The sequence below is a fragment of the Meles meles genome, chromosome 7, assembly GCF_922984935.1.
Source record: "Meles meles chromosome 7, mMelMel3.1 paternal haplotype, whole genome shotgun sequence".
Taxonomy (NCBI): Eukaryota; Metazoa; Chordata; class Mammalia; order Carnivora; family Mustelidae; genus Meles; species Meles meles.
In genome coordinates, this window is record NC_060072.1 from 36,176,564 (window position 1) to 36,198,097 (window position 21,534).

A 21,534-nucleotide genomic window follows, 5' to 3' on the forward strand; every position below is an offset into this window, starting at 1 on the left:
CAAGATCAAAATCTTTTGCACAGCAAAGGAAACAGTCAACAAAACCAAAAGACAACTGACAGAACGGAAGAAGATACTTGCAAACGACATATCAGATAAAGGGCTAGTATCCAAAATCTATAAAGAACTTGTCAAACTCAACACCCAAAGAACAAATAATCCAATCAAGAAATAGGCAGAGGACATGCACAGATATTTCTGCAAAGAAGACAACCAGATGGCCAACAGACACATGAAAAAGTGCTCCACATCACTCAGCATCAGGGAAATATAAATCAAAACCACAGTGAGATTATCAACTCACACTAGTCAGAATGGCTAAAATTAACAAGTCAGGAAATGACAGATGCTGGCGAAGATGCAGAGAAAGGGGAATCCTACTATGCTGTTGGTGGGAATGCAAGCTGGTGTGGCCACTCTGGTGGAGGTTCTTCAGAAAGTTGAAAATAGAGCTACACTATGACCCAGCAATTGCACTACTGGGTATTTACCCTAAAGATACAAATGCAGTGATCTGAAGGGGCAAGTGCACCCAAATGTTTATAGCAGCAATGTCCACAATAGCCAAAGTATGGAAAGAACTTAGATGTCCATCAACAGATGAATGGATAGAGATGATGTAGTACATATACACAATGGAATACTATGCAGCCATCAAAAGAAATGAAATCTTGCCATTTGCGACGATGTGGATGGAACTAGAGGGTATCATGCTTAGTGAAATAAGTCAATCGGAGAAAGACAACTATCATATGATCTCCCTGATATGAGGAATTTGAGAGGCAAAATGGGGGTTTGTAGGGTAGGGAAGGAAAAAATGAAACAAGATGCGATCAGGAGAGAGACACACCATAAGAGACTCTTTCTAATTTTTTTTAAATATTTTTTTTTTTTTTATTTGACAGAGAGAGAGAGATCACAAGTAGGCAGAGGGGCAGGCAGAGAGGGAGAGAGGTAGCAGGTTCCCCACTGAGTAGAGAGCCCAATGCAGGGCTTGATCCTAGGACCCTGAGATCATGACCTGAGCTGAAAGCAGAGGCTTAACCCATAGATCCACCCAGGCAACCCACCATAAGAGACTCTTAATCTCACAAAAGAAACTGGGTGTTGCCAGGGGCAGCGGGGTGGAGAGGGTGGTTGGGTTATGGACATTGGGGAGGGTGTGTGCTATGGTGAGTGCTGTGAAGTGTGTAAGCCTGATGATTCACAGACCTGTATCCCTGGGGCAAATCATACATTATATGCTAATTTTAAAAATGTGGTAAAACTTAACTTTGAATGTCTAACTAGTATAGATGTTATTAGGCTGACATTGTCTCATTGAAGAAAAAAAGGACAATTTTCTGGTGCCCAAGTTAGATAAAATTTTCAAATAATCAATAGACTTATACCTAGAAATATAGAACTAGAGTAGTTATCAACTTTTAAACCTCTCAATATTATTATTCCCATTTAGGTGAATGCTCTTTTTTTTCTTTTTACATCATTAGGTCTATGTGAAAAATGTACCTACCTTCCAAACATGGAGATCCAGTTTATACACATTCAAATGTTAATAATGGGTTTAAAGATTTTACTTATTGCCAGAGAGAGAAAGAGAGGTTGAGAGAGAGGGAGAGAGAGCGAGAGAGACAGCACAAGTGGGAAAGGAAGAAGTAGGCTCTCTGTTGAGCAGGGAGCCCGATGATTTGGGAATACCCAATTCCAGGACTCCAGGATCATGACCTGAGCCAAAGGCAGACACTTAACAAATGAGCCACCCAGGTGCCCCTAAATAATGGGTTTAAAGCAATGATAAGATCGTATAGTGCTTAGGGTATATCCATCATCTGATCTCCATAAAATTTCCCTACAAGTAGCAAACGTTTGGAAGTTACTGTGTCAATTAGCATATTGTAAAATAAAATGATAATGTCATATTAGTTGATGAATAAAAAACTCAGCATATGTGCATGTCTCCAATAAAGATTTCTAAGACTAATTAAAGTAAATAAATCTTGAGTAGCAAAATAATTCCATCCCAAAGACTCAGCCTGAGGAATCTATTGCTCTCAATACAAGTCTAATGATGCTGTATCAAAAAAAAAAAAGGGATATTAAAGTAGAGACAACTAAATTTAAGTGAGAAGTTATAAATTCCTTTTTTTAAAGATTTTATTATTTATTTATTTGACAGAGAGAGATATCACAAGTAGACAGAGAGGCAGGCAGAGAGAGAGAGAGGGAAGCAGGCTCCCTGCTGAGCAGAGAGCCCGATGCGGGGCTCGATCCCAGGACCCTGAGATCATGACCTGAGCCGAAGGCAGCGGCTTAACCCACTGAGCCACCCAGGTGCCCCGAGAAGTTATAAATTTCTTAATAGGAATTTCTTTGTCCATTAAAAAAATAAAATAGATGACCATGTATTTTGAATTTAAGTACAGTGACCTACAAAACACATCTTTAAAATCTTTTGGTCTTTTATTAGTTTCATACTGTTATTTTTCCAAATAGTTTTTTGTCATGTCTGGTATCATTTTAATAAAGCAACTAATCATGAGTGAAGATATATCAACCCATACTATGAATTTACTTATTATTGCAGGTCTGATTTGCTGATAGTTTGATAGCACAGCCGCAGTTACAAGCGAAAGTAGAGCCAATGAAATAAGAAGAAACCTATGATTAGGGGCTCCTGGGTGGTGCAGTCGGTTAAGCAGCTGACTCTTGGTTTCAGCTCAGGTCATGATCTCAGGGTCCTGAGATCAAGCCCTGTGCTGGGTTCTGTGCTCAGCACAGGGTCTGCTTGAGATTGTCTCTCTACCCTTTCCCCCAATCAGGCTGTCTCTCTTTCTCTAAATGAATAAATTAAAAAAAAAAAAACTTAAAAAAAAAAAACAAACCCTTTGATTACAAAAATTCAGCATACAGTATAACCCTTTGGGAAAAGACAGTTGCAACTTGTTAAGAAAAAGAGTAAACAATTATTGGTTTCTGGAACTATAATTGAAAATGTACTATATATTTAAGAGACAGAATTAGTCACACAGGAAACTGTAATATATGTTGAGGACTTTTAGGTGTTTGTTTTCGTGGGTTTTATCAGTATTCTTATATATACAATCAATGAAAATTACAAGTGGAAACAAGAAATAAGTTGGTATAAGAATGGATTCCATGAGGAAGATTCAGCTGTCTCTTCTTTGATCAAATATTTAAGTACATAAGGAAAGAGTACCTTAGATTGAGCAACAAGGAAAAAAAAGTGATGGATAGAGATAGCGATAATGTTTAACATCCATTCTTAAACTTGTTGAAATCTGTCATATCACACTTTCAAAAACACAACTGATTATTTCTACATGTAATTTAAGCACTTAATTTTTTTTTTTAGTCATGAATTGTTAGAAGTATCTCGTATATATTATTTGGTAAATCATTTTAATAAATTTGTTTTCAAAATTGCTTATCTTTAAAATTCAGCATTTTTAAATTCCTAAACTACTTTTCAGGTGAAAGCAATTTAATCATTGTGTGACCATATCCAACTCTCTTATCACAGAGCTCTCATGACACCACATTTGCCCTTCATAACTTCCCATTTATTCTTCAAAAAAAGAAAATATTTGCACACATTGTAAAGCGGCATTTCTGAGCTTTATTTCAGTGGAGACCATTTAAGAAAGTGAAAACAAACAAACAAATAAACAAAAAAGGAGATGAAAACCAAACAGGAATGATGAGAGAGTTGGTCAAATATAAATCTCCTGTTCTTAAGAAACTGAGTTCTCCACAGTTTTAATTCTCAATGTAACCATAATGTAGGTTCAGGGTCATTTCTAAAACTCCTGAGTATCACAGTAGCCATTTGTTGCCACTTGATATTCAAGAAAATAACAGATGATTATAAGACAAAGACTGAAAAATTGTGTAGCACACACACTTCCCCCCCTCTTAAAAATGTCACTTTGTTCAGCCCTTTATTCTACTGCTTGTTAGCAAAGATTATGTTACACATATTTAATAAATTCTTCTCAAATGATAAAGAAAACCTCTTGATTCTAATATTATCCAGTGATAGGAAATTCAGCATTTATAATAATAGCTCAGTCTGGGAGAATAATGTCATCCAGGATGAAAACATCACTCCTTGACCAAAGAGAGATAGGCTCCTCTGAGCCCTCTTTTTGACTAGGCCTGGTCCTTGGGTCTTCTCTGAGGCCTGCCTAGTCCAGCTATAGCAAAAATCCTGCTAAGTTCACTTAGTGAGAATCTCTCCACCCCTGCTCTCTGAACAAGTTCTTCATCCCCCATGCTTGTTGGCTATAAATCCTCAGTGTTTTTACTGTATTTGAGGTGACACCCCATCTCTCCCCCCATTGTGACTAATCATCCTGAATAAAGTCTTGCTTACCTTTTAAAAAAAGTATCAATAATCATTATTCTTTAACAAGGACATAGGACTTTCATAAGAAATTAATCTACCAATTTACTAATTTTTCAGGATCTGCCCAACTTTTACTTGTCTTTAAGATCAAATATCATTTAATTTAATCTGCAGATATAAATATGTAAGTTCTGATAGATATCAAGCAGTTAGGAGTAGAGGAAAAAACAAGGAAACCAAAAAAGGTGGTGAGATGTTACGGGAAAATTAGAAGAGGGAGGGAATAAAGATTCATACACAAACATAGCTTTTGGTTAATGTTTCAGTATATATTTAGAAAAACATAGCCCCATGAGATCAGCCAAGATCAGAAACATAGATGCCTGTAAGGATAATAGAAATGGAGGAAACCAGCTGTAGAAATAACCGAAGGGGATTATGAAGAATGTGATGACTGGGGAGGGGGAAGGGCACATCCTTCAGATGGTGGCACCTCCCAGTCCCCCCAGTTGATACTCCCAGGTAGCACTGTGGACCACTGTGGTTAGATTAGCTGAGTTTTCCCAGAAAACCCCAGGAATCCAGTTACTCTGGAGAAGGAACTAAATACAATTTTAGTGTGTGGTCCCACAATTCAAACAATTATAGTTATAAATCCATGCAAAGGATACCCCCACAAAGAAATGTGAGTAAAAATAAACATGCTTGGAATCAGAGAACATAATTAAGTGAATTTCCCAGAGGTTTTGATGTTCCCCAACCTAAAGTACTCAAGCTGATTTTCTTTATAGCCAAGAGCCACTTATGTTCCTGCCCGTGCCTCACACCTCCTCCCGAACCCATCCTTTTCTGGTTGTGATTCTGAAACACACACAGAGTGCATATACACACATTCAAAAACTAATGTTTCAGGATGATTGCATGTGGACTGTGATGAATAACAATTCCCCAAGTACGGAAAAATTGTAAATACAGCTTAGTTTAGGCCAACTATATGATCCCAGGCTAGGTGAAATCTATCCCACACCAATAGTTAGTAAACAAGGGCATTATACTAATCATCTTTGTCTTCTAAGCATGGAGACTTATACAAGATAATAAACAGAAAAAAAAATAGCAACCACTTCAGAAATACATTTTTTTTTCCTGGTTTATCCTACAATTCCAAAATGGAACTACTACACTACAATGTAAGCAGAGAGAGGTAAATGTAGCCCAAACTAGACTTTGTAACTTGTGAGATGAAAGAACTACACCACCTACAGTGGAAAGGAGTGTGAAGACAGACACAGGTGGGACAAGACAAAAACTGATCTTGGCATAAATGAAGCTATCAGGGAAGCGAGCATCTATCTTGGTGAAATTAGACAAGAATTAGATATCTTATTTCTCCTGATGTGTGCATAAATATACATATCAATGTGATGAAGGTTGTTTATGAACTGAAGTAGAATGAGTGTTTGTTGACTTAATTACATACCTGTGAATAAAGAAGTCTCCTTTCGACTGGGCCCATTTAATAAAACCAGGTAAAACGTGGGGGAAAACTAATGGCAATTTTTCTCTTGATTGAAACCAGTTTATTCTGGGTTTGTCAACTCCCCTCATTCCATTTTCTCACTGTAAAATGTAGAGATGTATTTGAAACTGAAATCACTAGGGAGAGTGGGAAATATATGTGCAATGTGAAAGCAACATTTTACTCATGAAGTCAGTCTGGTGATTCTGGGATCCACATATTATTAATGTCTGAAAGTCAAAAGACACATGGTATATAATTTTCCCATATCACAGAGGCTTGTGGAAACTTTTGGAACAGGCCATACGGTTCTTCCTCCATTTACAAGCAGAAATGTGGTTTAACTGCTTCCCAGACAAATTATTATTAACCATCCCTTTTTTTTTTTTCCCCAACGAAAGGACAATCTCAGTAATTTCCCCACCAAAAATCTCTTACATGGTCAAATCTGAGTCTGTCCTGTTTAATTTAATTTCATGGTCTCTTCTAGTTAGGGTGGAAGAATATCTTTCCCATCAGTAAATAGCCATTTCCAAAATATTTTCTATCCCTTCCATCAATACTGCCCAAATGATTAGTTCTTAACTGTGCCCCCCTCCCACCACCCAACCCCAGCCTTAGTGCTTATTTCCAATGAACAGCCATCTCCTCTCCCCCTCCCTCCCACCCCACATTTCTCATAGAAAGTGTAGTCCACATTGAAAGTAATACATTATAAAACATGTTGATTTTCTCATAACACAGCTGCAACTCTTACATAGAAGCTCATTTCTTTGAATCCCATATTTCTCATTTTATCTTTGACATATAATCATTGCTGAAGAGTCCAAATGGATAACACTGGCTTTAATTTTATAATAACACTTTAACATAATTTATGCTCCAAGTGCCTAGGAAAGGTATAATGTACATATGTAATTTCCTATTGGATAATCTGATCCTTGGAACAGATTTCCCTTTAATTCATATGTAATAACGGCACATGATAGAACATTTGTAAAATACCACACATCTTAGAGATCTAAATCTCCGACTATAACATCTGACACAAAAGTCGGAGAAGGTGGCTCAAAACGAGAATGAATCTGTTGGTGATTTCAGAACTTTATTTAAAATTATTACAAAAGGGGGCACCTGGGTGGCTCAGCCAGTTAGGCATCTGACTTTTTTTTTTTTTAAATTAACGCATAATGTATTATTTGTTGCTTCACAGGTACAGGTCCGTGAATCTTCAGTCTTACACAATTCACAGCACTCACCGTAGCACATACCCTCCCCTCAGCTCAGGTGCATTTTTTTTTTCATTTGATTTAAATTCAATTAAACAGCATACACTGTATCATTAGGTTCAGATGTAGAGTTCAGTTATTCATCTCAGCTCAGGTGTTTATCTCAGGATTGTGAGTTCAAGCCCTGTGTTGGGATCCACACTGGAAGAGGAGCCCACTTAAAAAAATTAAAAATAAGTAAGAAAAAAAAATTATCACAAAATGGACAAATGGCTTAATGATATATCTTACAAAACTGTACTTCTATTGGCATTTATCTCATACAGATATGCCAGACCTATGTCAATTATGACCTGCCGTGCACCTCAGCACAACAGCAGTTCACAGGTCTTTGATCTCAAATTCTCTCCTCTTCCCACAGCATTAGCAGATAAGTAACTGTGATAGAAGTAATTTACTACCTCAGCTTATGCCCCTCTATTTCTAATTCCTCCCCCCTTTATATCTTCAGTCTACTTTCTGTTCTTCAGTCCCTATGGAGAAAATGATTTTTGAAGATCTTCGGTATGTTTTTGCTCTCTCCTCTACTTGGATACATTCTTAATCTCATATTTAGAAACATGCATATCTCTTAACACCTACCTCTAATATTTGATAAATATACACTTAATGCTTCTTTGCTAGGACCCTGTCTCTTTCATTTATCTTCAAACTTACAGAATCACTTGACACTCTCTGTTGCCAGTTCTCCATTTCCCTAACCCATTACCAACTTCTGACCACGTCACCTGCACAAAGTTGTACTAGGCAGTCAAGGGCATCTTATTCTCTGAAGTCAGCAAAAATTCTCAGTCTTTGTTTTCCTTTACCTTTAGGAGCAGTGAGATTTGCTCATTAACATGGATTTCTATGTCCTATCATTGCCTCATATCCTACATTCCAAATGTAGAGATTCCCAAGGGTTTGAAATCATCTCCCTTCTCTACTTCTGTACATCTCTCCCTGGTCATCTTAACCACACTTTGGCAGTGTCTCCTTTTTGCAAATAACTCCCACATCTCTATTTTCAGCTCTGGCTTCCCTCAAATGTCTACTTGATAGGAATGTCCCATGGACAATTATAATATCCTATCTCTCACTCAGAATCTGCTTGGTCCAAACTTAACTTTTTTTTTTTTTTCCTTAAAATAAATACACTCCTTTGGCTTCCCTGTTTCTGTTTAGGGGTTTTCTTTTTCCAAGTTAGCTAAACTCAGAAATTTATTTTATTTTATTTTATTTTTTAAAGATTTTTATTTATTTATTTGACAGACAGAGATCACAAGCAGGCAGAGAGGCAGGCAGAGAGAGGAGGAGGAGAAGCAGGCTCCGTGCTGAGCAGAGAGCCTGATGTGGGGCTCGATTCCAGGACTCTGGGATCATGATTTGAGCTGAAGGCAGAGGCTTTAACTCACTGAGCCACCCTATACTCAGAATTTTACAACATTCATTGGGCCAACTAGTTTTCCTATTTGTATCCCATCAAATAATCTTATTTCCTCTGCATATTCTTTTTCATTGCAATTTGTTTCTGTACTTTTTTTTATAACTTCTGCTTAAAAATATTATAATGATGGGGCGCCTGGGTGGCTCAGTGGATTAAGCCGCTGCCTTCGGCTCAGGTCATGATCTCAGGGTCCTGGGATCGAGCCCCGCATCGGGCTCTCTGCTCTGCAGGGAGCCTGCTTCCTCCTCTCTCTCTGCCTGCCTCTCTGCCTACTTGTGATCTCTCTCTCTGTCAAATAAATAAATAAAATCTTTAAAAAAAAAAAATATTATAATGACTTTTTATTTGGTTTTCCCAAGGTGACACCTTCCAACTTTACTTTCCCAAATGCAACCCACATTCTTCATTTCATAATATGAATGGTCATTCAAAATTATCACTTTCATTATGCCATGCTGTTCAACATACTTCTTGAATACAAACTCCTAATTCTTGACACGGCATCCAAGGCCTTTCTTCTGGTTTTATCTTCCTTTCCTGTTCTATCTTCCTCCAATAGTCCTCTCTGCCCCTAACCCCAGACAATATAAGCTATATGTGTCTGCTTACTGTTTCTCATGCCTAGTTCATGTTTTCTCAGCTCCATGCCCTTATTCATGCATAGGTCTCAACCTGCCAGAATTCTCTTTTTTCTCCTCCTCCTGCTAAAATCTTTGCCTATAAACAGTCTATCATTTCATGACTATCTAACTTTCCTACTCTGACTCAAAGCCTTCTAGGATCAATCCAACTTAAAGTAATTTCTCTCTCCTGTACACTTTTCTAGCACTACCTTATATCACTCACAAAGTACTTATTATACAGCATTATTTACTGCCCTAAAGTGTGAGGATTTGGATCCATGCATTCTCTCCTCCATTGCCTCCCCATATTAGATAGTACAATTTCTCAAGGTCATGGTTAATTTTTCATAACTTTGAAATCTACTCTGAAGCCACTGCATTTGGCATAGAGTCTTACACAAAGCTGGAATTTGATTAAAAAAAAAAAAAGAAATGAAATCAGACTAAAAACAATTACATCTAGAAAAATACACGATATATAGACCTGATCATCAGTAATTACCCCTTTCTAACTTTTAGAGTTCACTAAAAGCCAAACATAAGTCTTGGGTGACTTTGTATTACGCAAATTTCCCATTCTTCACATTAGAAAAAAATTAAAAATCCATAAGTTAATGCAGACTTTGGCTTAATTCCCACAGGAGGAAAAAAACTGTTTCATTTAAATGTTCCCTCTAGTCCTCAGGAGTCAGCATTTTTTGATGTGCATAAGTGAGAGAGAAGACAGAGTGTTATCTTTTTAAAGTAACCTCCAGAGAGAAATCAGTTTTATTTACACAAATGAAAAACTAAAAGTGAAAAACTTAAAAATAGCAATTTTGGTAAAGAGTCTTTCCATTATAAAAATGTTTTAGTGTAGTATGAGGTTTAATGTTAGATTATTCCCTCCAACTCACCAAAAAATTCAAACAAATAGGATTAAAAAATGTAATGGTGCCATTTTAGTAATAAATATATTTCTCTGACTGTATGCTCAAATAAATGACAATGTATTGAATATCTCCGATGAAGAGACAATATCATAATCTAACGATGAAAATTACATGTTGCTTGCTAATTTAGACTTTGATTACTTTAACATTTGATCACTGGAATTCTTTGTATTTAAAATATTCCAAGAAGTCCATTAGCAATTTTAAAGCAAACTGTATGAAAAAATATGGCTTTTGTAGAATAGAAAGAAATGAAGAAATTAATCATGGGATGTACTGAAGAAACAGAATAGGTATTTTATTAAGAGAGTAATATATTCCACGAATAACAATGCTTTCAATACGATGATAATTAAGTGGTAATACACAGGATTATAGCCACAAATTTTACTTTGGAGAGTCATGATCTGACATGAACATTGTTATAACACCCACAGAGTCCCCCACACAGAGCTCCTGATTGTCATAGTTGGACATTCAAATAACAGAAGAAAATGCCTTTTGAAAAATAAGATTAGACTACTGTATAGACAAGAAAAGTAGAAAAAACAGTGTAACTACTGAAATAGAGAAGGAGAAAGGGAGTCTGTTTACTAGGTTCTTTTGTAAGCAGGGAACTGAAATTTATTCTATGAAAGCACAGAAATAACATAGAATGCTCTTAGGACAAAAGGAAGAACAGTTATGATCAAGACAAATGTTAGATGGATGCTTTAATTTGGACTGGATGCTAACCTCTAATAAATCGTTACATGGACTATAGTTTAAAGAGGTCTCCTTGGTTCAGAACATAACCTTCTATTATTGCCAGTGTCTTTATGAGTCTTGCCATGGTGGCATCCTACTTATCTAGATAACACACAGAGAACCAAAACCCAATTCATAAAACAGATTAGGGACAGACTCCATCTCTTGACCCATAACTCTAACACCATTTACTTACTTTTAAGTTTGATCTTCCTATTCTATCCAATCCATAAAATACTTAATTTATTGTTACTAGATAAAGGAAGTAACATTTGAAGAAACACATTTTTCAAAAACAGGCTGCAGCATGTTTATGAAGAAATTTTGGGGGTTTCAGAAAAAGTGGTATTAAGTTGGGAGATTAAATATTGATTTTATGATTTGGCCAGCCATTTAAAATAAACAATCTCGTAAGTCTGGCTTCAATCTAGGATATCTCAGTGTCCTTTTCATTTTTTTTTTTTTTTTAGGTCAAGTCAGATTGCTCAGCTAGCTCTTTTCTTACTAATCCATTATAATGTGCTGAAGAAGACTATTTGATCAACTACTTAACAAAAAAACCCTGACACTTAAGTGACTGATACGCAATGAGTAATGGTTGAACTTAACATTGTACTTATTATGTGTATTATAGGCATTATATTAATCAGTGTGAAGGGGAAAAAAAAGAAAAAAAAAAAAAACAAAAAACAACCACCACCACCCTGATTCTTGCCTTCAATGAATGAAGCTATATAATAAAGATCTCAGGGCGCTTGGGTGGCTCATTCCATTTAGTGTCTGACTCTTGGTTTCAGCTCAGGTCATGATCTCAGGGTCTTGAGATCAAGCCCCAAATTGGGCTTCATGCTCAGCTTGGAGTCTGCTTCTCTGTCTTCCTGTCCCTCTCCTTCCGCCCTCCCCCTGCCCGCACATGTGTGCACATGCACGTTTTCTCCCTAAAATAATAATCTTTCAAAAAAATTAAAGATCTCATATTCAACCACACTATAAACACTATACAAAGATGGTCACCTCAGGCATTTACAAAGCTACGCCTCCTAATGCCTCCTATGTCTCCCCCTGTGCCTCCTAATTCCCTTTTCCTGATCTGTTTATCCACAAAGCACTTATTACTGTGTGATACCATATATGTTTTACTTATTTTTCTACTTCACCTTCTCAGACCAGACTGTCAGTTCCTAACGGGCAGGGACTCTGATCAATTTTGTGCACTTCTGCATATCCTGTGCCTGGAATGGTCCTTGCATTTAACAGGTACTCAGTAAATATTTACTGAATACATAAATGAGAGGACATGACTATTTCATTTCCTAATCTTCTGGCTTGCATTTCCTTCGATATACTGCATTTCCCCATCGAGCTTTCTGTTACACACCAGGTGGCCTGGGTTACAACGTGATCCCACTTATCAACTGCGATACTGAGTGAGTTATTAATTTCTCTGGGCTGGGGCAGAATGGAGACCACAGAAATATCTGTGGGTTGTTGTGAGAAATGAATGAGGGAATTCCCATGAAGTACTTAGCACTGTGTCTGACACATAATCAGTGTGTTCAATAAATTTTAGCTGTTATTGTTCTTAACATTATAACTATTGAGTTATTTTCTTCTGTTGAAAACAGCTCACCAATTCTTGAAGTACCTCATAATTCAGGGCTAAGGTTACATGTGGTTGTATCTGCTTAAAAAACAAAAAAACAAACAAACAAAACTCCCCCTGTGGGTTGCATTCAGGGAGCATTAATTCTCCTCTTTTGTGTTCCCACAGGACTGTATATACCTCTGTGTAGCAATGTCCACACTGTATTTGAACCAGCTGATTATCTTCAGTGTTCTCTGCTCCATTATGTGGTCTTCTAGGGAATGAAATCTCTGTGTCCTATGGCAAAGCAGGCACTCTATAGATATTTGCCCAACGGATGAGTTATTGTATAGAAATGAGACTTATCCCACTATCTGTAGTCATATCACACATGTACTTTCATTACTGTTTCAAAATTACATTTCTCAACAGACAGTCAAGACCTAGAGAGGAAGGGGAGAAGGCTTTAGCGTTGGAGGGCGATGCTGAGCCATGTGCATGAGAATGAAAGCAACGCACTGGAGGTCAGTGGTGTGTGGCGAATAAAAAAATGCTTAGAAGACAGATATAAAACTGGTTCTTATTTTCTCATAAATGGTTCCTCCATTTCAATAGTAATGATCTAATTTATATCCATCCCACTTTATGGAAGTGTGACTACCCAGGGAAAAATTCTAATAAAAACATACTTGATACAGTTGAAAGCACAGTTATTAGAAATGAGGACTGTGCAAGAGGCAGAGGCACAGCTCGAGGTCTGAGTGTATGTAAAGATCAAAAAAAAAGCTTATGATGTTAGGAAATCCTTAGGTATTTAACATCACAGCAAAAAACACTTTCAGGGACCTGATTTTAAAAGCAACCAAATGCCAAGTATTTGATAATGCTAAAACCTGTATTCAAATGATAAAACTGTATGGTATGGTGCTTTACACAGGATAGAAAACAGAATTTGTATCTCTGCAAAAAGAAGAGAAGCTTGAGACTGGAAGATCGGATTGTTGAATTAGCCATTTAGTGAGTATTCAGAAGAAACGATCAGAGAGAAGAAGCCCAGTATCATGAGGCTTCTATATCTAAAGCTATCACACGCTGTGACTCTATCCCTTTTGAGTAATGTTTCTCATTATGAAGGTACTTACATTCGGTCTCAGTCTGGCTGCCAGATCATAATACTTCTCGGCTGCTTCATTGAGGCTGGCCTGTCTGTTAAAGATTAAAAAAAAAAAAAAAATGAAACTATATCATTTATTTTAAAATTTCAGAGAGGTGAATCAGAAGCATTATGCAGCAAGATAATATTAACTTTTAAAAATATTATCATCATACCAATCAAACCGTTAGTTGCCTAAAGCAGATAAAATACATTAAATTGAATGCATGCAATATACTTATTGTCTTTAAGGCATTACAAACAGTATCTCAAGATAATCCTATTCAGTAGTTATTATTGGTTTAAATTTACGTATTGGGAATTAGAAATGTTTTTTTTATTTTCCAAGCTAACCCAGACAATGTTATAGGGCTGGGATTCTCCAGCTTCAACTGGATATTCCAGAAAAATCTTAATTTTTAAAAATAAAATGTCAAAAAATTCTATGTCTATCTACAAGTTAATTTTCTTTCCAATTTAGGTGGTGAACCTTCCATTGTGTGCAACCTGCAGGGGAAAAAAAAGGGCCAGATTCTTCCTCTCCTTGCTCTCTGCACCAGGGTGCACCCATGACACAGCCTCAGCTAACTGTATGTTCTTGCTTGAGACTTACATTTCTGAATGAGAGACAGAAAGATGAAAGGATGGCTACCTTTATTGACAATGGTGGAAATAATAGGCTATATTCTGGTCAGACTCTTTCTGTAAAACAAGTGCTACCACATGTCCTGTCTCTTCCCCCTTCCGGGGCTACCTTTTTTCCTGCTGATTCAAGCTATATTCTCTGGCCTTTAGTGAATTCTGTCATCCTTGAAATAGCCAGTTTCTCTTGACTAACATCAAATACCATGAGTGGAGCTGTTGACTTACACAAATAAGATACACACTGAATTTTAATAAGTTTATGCATTGTCTGTTTTTGCAATTCAAGGGATACTCCTAGGGTTAGCCAACTGGTTAGCAGGAGAAATAAAATCCTGAGGGTCCTGAGGAAGCCTGGCCAACTAACCATCATAAACACAGTATGTTTTTCAAGCATGCCATGCTGCTTCATAAAACCCTCAAAGATGGTAGGTAATAAAGGCTAGAAGTTCTTGCAGTTGTATTGTAACTGGTGACTCTATTTGCAGAGTATGGAAATGCTATAAAATAAGTCAAATTCAACTTCCAATGATGCATACAGCACACCTATAATGTGAACAATAATAGTAAATGGCTTAGGGTCTGAAGTTGAAATGGAGTAGTTTCTTTTGAACCTGTGATGTTAAGAAGCTTCTGACAGAATTCAATGGAATGTTACTCAGCCATAAAAAAGGATGAGATCTTGCCATTGGAAACAACATGGTCAGATCTAGAGGGTATAATACTAAGTCAGGGAGAGAAAGATAAATACCATATGATTTAACTCACCCGTGGAATTTAAGAAACAAAAGAACAAAGAAACAGAGACAACCACTACCCCCCATACACTTAAATACCTCTAGAGAACAAACTGGTGGGTAGGGAAAAGGTGAAATAGATAATGGGGATTAAGAGGACATTTCTTTTGAAAAGCACTAATGTACAGAAATGATTAATCATTATATTTAATCCCTATATTGTACACCAGAAACAAACATAACACTGTATGTTAATTATGCCTGAATACAAAATAAATAAATACCAAAACAGGGCAGGAAGGAATCGGGGGGAAGGAAGAAGTTTTGAGGTGATATTACAGAGAGGTCCGGAATAATGAGGAGAAACAAAAATTAACTCTCTCAATTAGAAAATCACATTCAGGCTTTAAAAGAGGAGGTTCACCAGCCTATAAAATTGAATTTGCACTTTGGTTAAGTGCGAATAAAAACTATAAAGACATATCCTATGCAACCATATAAATAATAGGAATAACTGAAGATAACATCTCTCTGGAGACCATGACATATTTCTCTAATTTTTAAAGGAAAAATAATTAGAAACATTGCTATTTTTAATGGGGTTATAGAGAAAGTAAAAATCCTTGACCTAAGGCTCTACTGGACTCATGACAGTTACAACGTGCTGTTGCAATTTATATTCTCATAAATGTTGGAAGTTCAATTTCAATATGTCAAGAAAAGTACTTTAGTCTGGTATGAAACAGTAAAAATTCCCTTGCTAGAGTATTTAATGAAGGTTCCCTCCACCAAATTATAGAATCATTTTGGTTCAAATTCATTTGGAAATTTGAACCAGAATTCATTAGGTCATGCCCTGGAAGGGTTTTCTCCAGAGGAAAATAAAAGGCAGGGAGGTAGGAAATTAGAGTAACTTAATACTACAAAGAAGTTAAGTTACTTTGAAGCAAAATCAACCAATAGATGTCTAACATGGAAAGCAGAGCAAATATTAATATTCATCTTTATGGACACCCAAATTCATCAGGTTGATAAGGATCAAAGAGAAACTGAGGCATTCACTAGATGACATGCCTTTAAAATAATAATAATAATACAACTTAAAAATAAAAAAGGTTTTCTCCCCCAAAATGGTTGTTCATTTTTAAAGTCTTCTTTGTCTTTAGTGGTTTAATTTCCAAGGGAAATATCTAGTTTAGAAGGCTTAGTTTCTTAACCTAGAAGTAGAATTGATGATATTCTAATGAAACAGAAAAAAAGTAGAGTTTATTAGATTTGTCATATAAGTGTGAAAATTAATTTTCACTCTAGGACGGTAGGGGAAAGAGTATGTCAATTCTACCCACCGAATGTTCATTTAAAATTCTTGTTTTATTCTCTAGATGAGAGAAAACTCATGATGGACTATCCATGTCCACTTTACAGGGTATGCTGTATTTTATACTTTCCTGCAAGAAGCATCATGGGAGTGCTTAATACATCTTTATTGCAAAGATGACAGAATCATTAATCAATATTTGAAAACTAAGGAAATTAGCAATATTCTGCTAGTTGCTTAGGGGATTCTTGAATTGTCAAGAACCTCAACCACTGAATTGTTAGCATAGACTGCAGGACTCAGGTTGCCAAAACTATCAGGATAAAATTTATTTAGAGAAACTGATGAATAATTTTTCCTGAATATCCCTATCCTTTCTTTCTTCACTATCTCTTCTCTGGGATAGAAAATTTCTAAACCCTCTACCTCTGTGTCACTTACAAAATACCAGGAATTGATTACTCCATGTTCCAACAACACCATGAAGTAAGTGCTATTACTATTCCCATTTTACAGATGGTTAAAATAAGGTTTAGAGAGGTTGACAACTCCCCCAAGGTCATATAGCTGGAAAATGAGAGATCTGGGTCACAGACTCCATAGCTAAGTATCTGAACCACAGGATCGTGCTGATATCTTTGTATATACTTAGATGCAGTCAAACGATATGTGATACATTGTTCGGCGGCAGTTTACCCCAACAATTTCTACATCATATACTAAGAAAGGAAGAAAACATGCCTTTTGATTATAATGTTTAAAAGCCACAATTTAGGGACGCCTGGGTGGCTCAGTGGGTTAAGCCTCTGCCTTCGGCCCAGGTCATCATCTCAGGGTTCTGGGATTGAGCCCCACATCCGGCTCTCTGCTCAGCATGGACCCTGCTTCCACCTCTCTCTCTGTCTACCTCTTTCTTTGTCAAATAAATAAACAAAATCTTAAAAAAAAAAAAGCCACAATTTAAGTGTAAGAGATGAGATTTGTAAAGGGAAGAATATGGAGGATGTTTGCAATAAAAGGTTTTACTTCCTGCCCACCTCCATCCCCCATATTGATAAAAGTGCCCTTCACTAGGCTAAATCGAGCAGACGAGAGTTTTAAGAACAGAATGAAATACACAATTGTGGTTTGCATCATGTACCCCAAAAAGGAGGAAGGGGAGGAACTGAGAGGAAAGGCAAAGAAATAGGGAATGAGGGAAAGTGAGAAGAGTGCTGGATACTCACTTCCTTACCCCCACCATCTCCTGTTTTTAGGGAAGAGTCACAATTAGGTATGGAGGGCAACCATAAGTTTCCCATGTGTCCAAGTAGAAGACTCAGAAAGTGGGCAAAGGGGAAAAGCAGCCAGATGTAGACAACCTTGTGTTTTGACCACGACATACTTTACAAAGCCAGGAATGAGATAATGAGTTATAAAAATTATTCATACCAGGAAGCTACACTAGGTCCAGATGGGTGACTACCCCCATCTAACATCCCACTCTTAAGAGTCAACATAAAGTTATGTTCCATATCATCTCCACCAACAAAAGACATCAACCGGAGAGGCAGATGGGGGCTCCTATCTCATTGCCAACTCCTGCTGGTCATATACATAGGGCCCTCTCTGTCTTCACCCCTTTTGTGGCCTCTCAGGACCAGGAAAGGTAAGGAAGTAGAAACAGCCTCCAGTATAAACTGGACTGTGATGTAAACCTTGGATTCCCAAGAAATTACTGAATTGTAGCTATCTTTAAAAAGTCTTCACTTTAAATTTTTTTTATGTTTTTAAAAGATTTTATTTATCTATTTGTCAGAGAAAGAGAGAGAGAAAGCACACAAGCAAGGGGATTGGCAGGCAGCAGGAGAAGCAGGTTACTGCTGAGCCCAATGCAGGACTCGACCCCAGGACCCTGGAATCAGGACCTGAGCCAAAGGCAGATGCTTAAATGACTGAGCAACTCAGGCATCCCTATAAGTCTTTAAATTCAGTCCTTATGCTATCCAAAAAAAGGTGTGCTTAGAGTGAAAACAGGAATGAAAGTCACAAACAAATGTTACAATCTCAATACTACAGAATTCCATTTTGCATATGGGAATATGAAACTTTTAACTGTAAAAATATAGAAATATATTTCATATATCTAACTCCCCTCCCTGGGATTATTTTATAATAGAAAAGTATCTTTTGGAACACAGGTTTATGGCCCAAATTCTTAAAAGAAAAGATATATATAGAAAATTTGGGAATCAATGATATTGTGAAGTAACAACTTAATATGCTCTATGAAATGTTTGAGGGGAGTGTGATTAAGAGAATCATTTATAATTACATATATTTGTACATATTCTGTGAAAATTAAGGTTGCTAAATTCAAAATTACTTCCTTGAAAATATAAAAATAAAAACTCTAGTTGCAGCTAGAAGACTGCAATTATTAGCGGCTCTAAATTGTCAATTTTAAATTAAAAATTATTTCATATGAAAAAATTATTTCATATGGATAGTAACTATTGTTTGACTCATATAAAAGATAGTATTTTATTAAAGTCTTAGTAATTATTCTAAGATAACTTATAGGCTTTCTTTTCCCCCAATCCTTCCTCACCTTTCCCTTCTCTTTCTCCTTCTCCTTCTCCTTTCTCTTTCTCCTTCTTCCTTCTCCTTCTCTTCCTTCTTCTCCATCTTCTTTTTCTAACTAGAAAGCTGTCTGTCCTTATATCACAAAAGTAAAATGAACAGTAGCTGAGTTTTCCTGGGTTCTTGCTAACAGCTAAACTGAAGTGTAGCTTAAGTTACTCAAAGCAGCATTAAATTTTAATTCTAATTGATAAATGTATACTAGGAATAGAAGTAGAATTGACATAAACAAGGACATAAAAATGTGTGGAAAATCTTAAAAGGGCAAAACCAGAGTCACACACACACACACACATATATATATATAAACAATGAAGTAGAAAAGATCCTTATAATGAAACTCCTAGAAGATATTGTTTATGACCACCAAGCCATCTTAAGTGAAAACCTCTCTCTCAAGACATCAAAAACAGCTTTATGATCTGTTGGTATCCATCTCAGTTCTAAACATAAAAGTTGGTGAGGTAAAGCAGAAATGTAGAAATAACAGAGGAAAACACTAGGCTGATGGTATAATTTCACAAAAGATTCCTCTGAGTTAGAAACTTCTTTTTTTTTTTTTTAAAGATTTTATTTATTTATTTGACAGAGATGACAAGCAGGCAGAGAGAGAGGGGGGAAGCAGGCTCCCTACTGAGCAGAGAGCCCGATTCGGGGCTCGAACCCAGGACCCTGGGATCATGACCTGAGCCGAAGGCAGAGGCATTAACCCACTGAGCCACTCAGGCGCCCCTAATTTAGAAACTTCTTGATGCCCCATGAGAGTGTGAGCTCATTCTTTCATGGCCTTGAATCTTTCAGGGCTGCTAAGGACAGGTCAAGCCTATGTCTAAACAGATTACAGAATGAAATGTACTGGGAAAATTGAAAGGGAGGACATATTTATTGGCAATATCAATTATTATAGTGTTCATATACAGTAAATAATTCTTTATGTTCAGCTGGTAATGCTTGGATGGGAGAAAGAGTTGGGTGGGTGGAAATAAGAGAGGCAAGATAGAACTTGCTTGCGGGGGTAGTCAAGAACCCACACTCTAAGTATCACTTGGGACTTGTCAGAAGTGTAAAACCTTGGGCACCACCGAAACATACTAAATCAGAACGTGCATTTTAACAAGATCCCCAGGTGATCCACATACACATTACTGTTGGGGAGGCACTGGGTTGGAACACGCTCACCTTTAACCTCATCTATCACTGCCCTTTGCTTTAAAGACCTTACAACCCATTAATAAATTAGTTGAAATAAGCCCCCTTGGGCAAAAATTTGAAACTAATGGACAATTTATAATTAAACAATCCAATGACTTTTTGAGGGGGTTTTGGTAATTTTGGAAGTATTAAAAAAGAAAGGCCTAGAGAGCGTAGGGGAAAAAAAAATATCCAACTTGTGTGTGTGTGTATGTGTGCACACACATGTGTGTACACTCCCAATCAACCTTGAGACATAATCTGATTTGGTTCCTTTTTTCCTTAAGAATTTAAATTTTAAGTCACTTCCAGTGGAATTTATAAAGAAATTAGAATATTTAAATTCTTGATTTTAATATATTTAATTACATAAGATGTGTCAAGCACAGAAACTTAAACAATTTTTTTTCATTGTTCATTCTGCTCTCTAGAAGTCAGGGCAGCAATGGGAACCAGTTGGTGAAGTACAGTTTTGCTTTCTTTACTACTTTAGGGAGCAATGACAACCTGGGCCCTTAGTTCTGGAAAAACCATGTAAGTTCATGCTTAGCTCAGCTATAAGTGTGTCCTTTGTCAGACACTGTGCCATTCTAAAAACTTAATATTCCTTTGAGAGCACAAATGTCGCATTCTCCCTCCTATGAATGTAAATCTATTTTCTAAAATTTAACATAAAGAGGTAATTTAATATTATTGGATTAACCTGTCGCTCTATAAATCCTTTCTCCAACAATACATTCGAGAATCACAGCCTCTGGGTAGTCACCCAGTTATAAAGACATGAGGAAGACAATGTGACACAGTGAAAACAGTATTATACTTGGCCAGAAAACACTAAATTCAAATGCCAGCTTTACCAATGGTGGGAGAGATGGACTCTCTTTAAGCCTCGGTATCTTCATGTATAAAATGGGAATACTGTTGTCCACGTCACATATACGCAAATATAACGAAGAGAGTGACAGATATGAAATGCAAAATAATAGTACCAGACAGATAGATACTTAAATAAATATGACCTTTGTTCTTCCCTTAGTCTGTAAGTGGATTAAAAAATTTTTTTTCTGCCAAAGCCCATGAATGCTATGACTCAGGTAAGGTTTGTTTTTAGTGACTCTGAAATTCCTACTGGTATCAAGGCTCTTTCTGCTCTTTCTAGCTTCTAGTTCTAGGAGACCACTGAATAAATTCATCTGTACAAAATGTTCCTAACAGAATAATTGATTCAATATTTTCTTCTTAAAACTCTATAGCTATAAGTCGACTGAGTTCTAGCATGTTGAATTCCTTTGATATTTTCCTTTGATGATAACTTTGATGATAATCTTCTTTTTTATAATACTCTCATCCGGAAGCATCCAGTACTTTCCCCATTTTATTTGAA

General features: G+C 36.7%; 1 protein-coding gene across 2 annotated transcripts in view; it reads right to left on the minus strand.

The window, feature by feature from the left end:
* Positions 1-21,534, minus strand: part of TMTC2 (transmembrane O-mannosyltransferase targeting cadherins 2) — a 434,663-nt gene that overhangs the window by 49,875 nt on the left and 363,254 nt on the right. For both annotated transcript variants that reach the window (XM_046013513.1, XM_046013514.1), the window contains one exon: positions 13,630-13,693. In XM_046013513.1, coding sequence (XP_045869469.1) covers positions 13,630-13,693 — 64 coding nt within the window. The remainder of the gene's footprint in view (positions 1-13,629; positions 13,694-21,534) is intronic.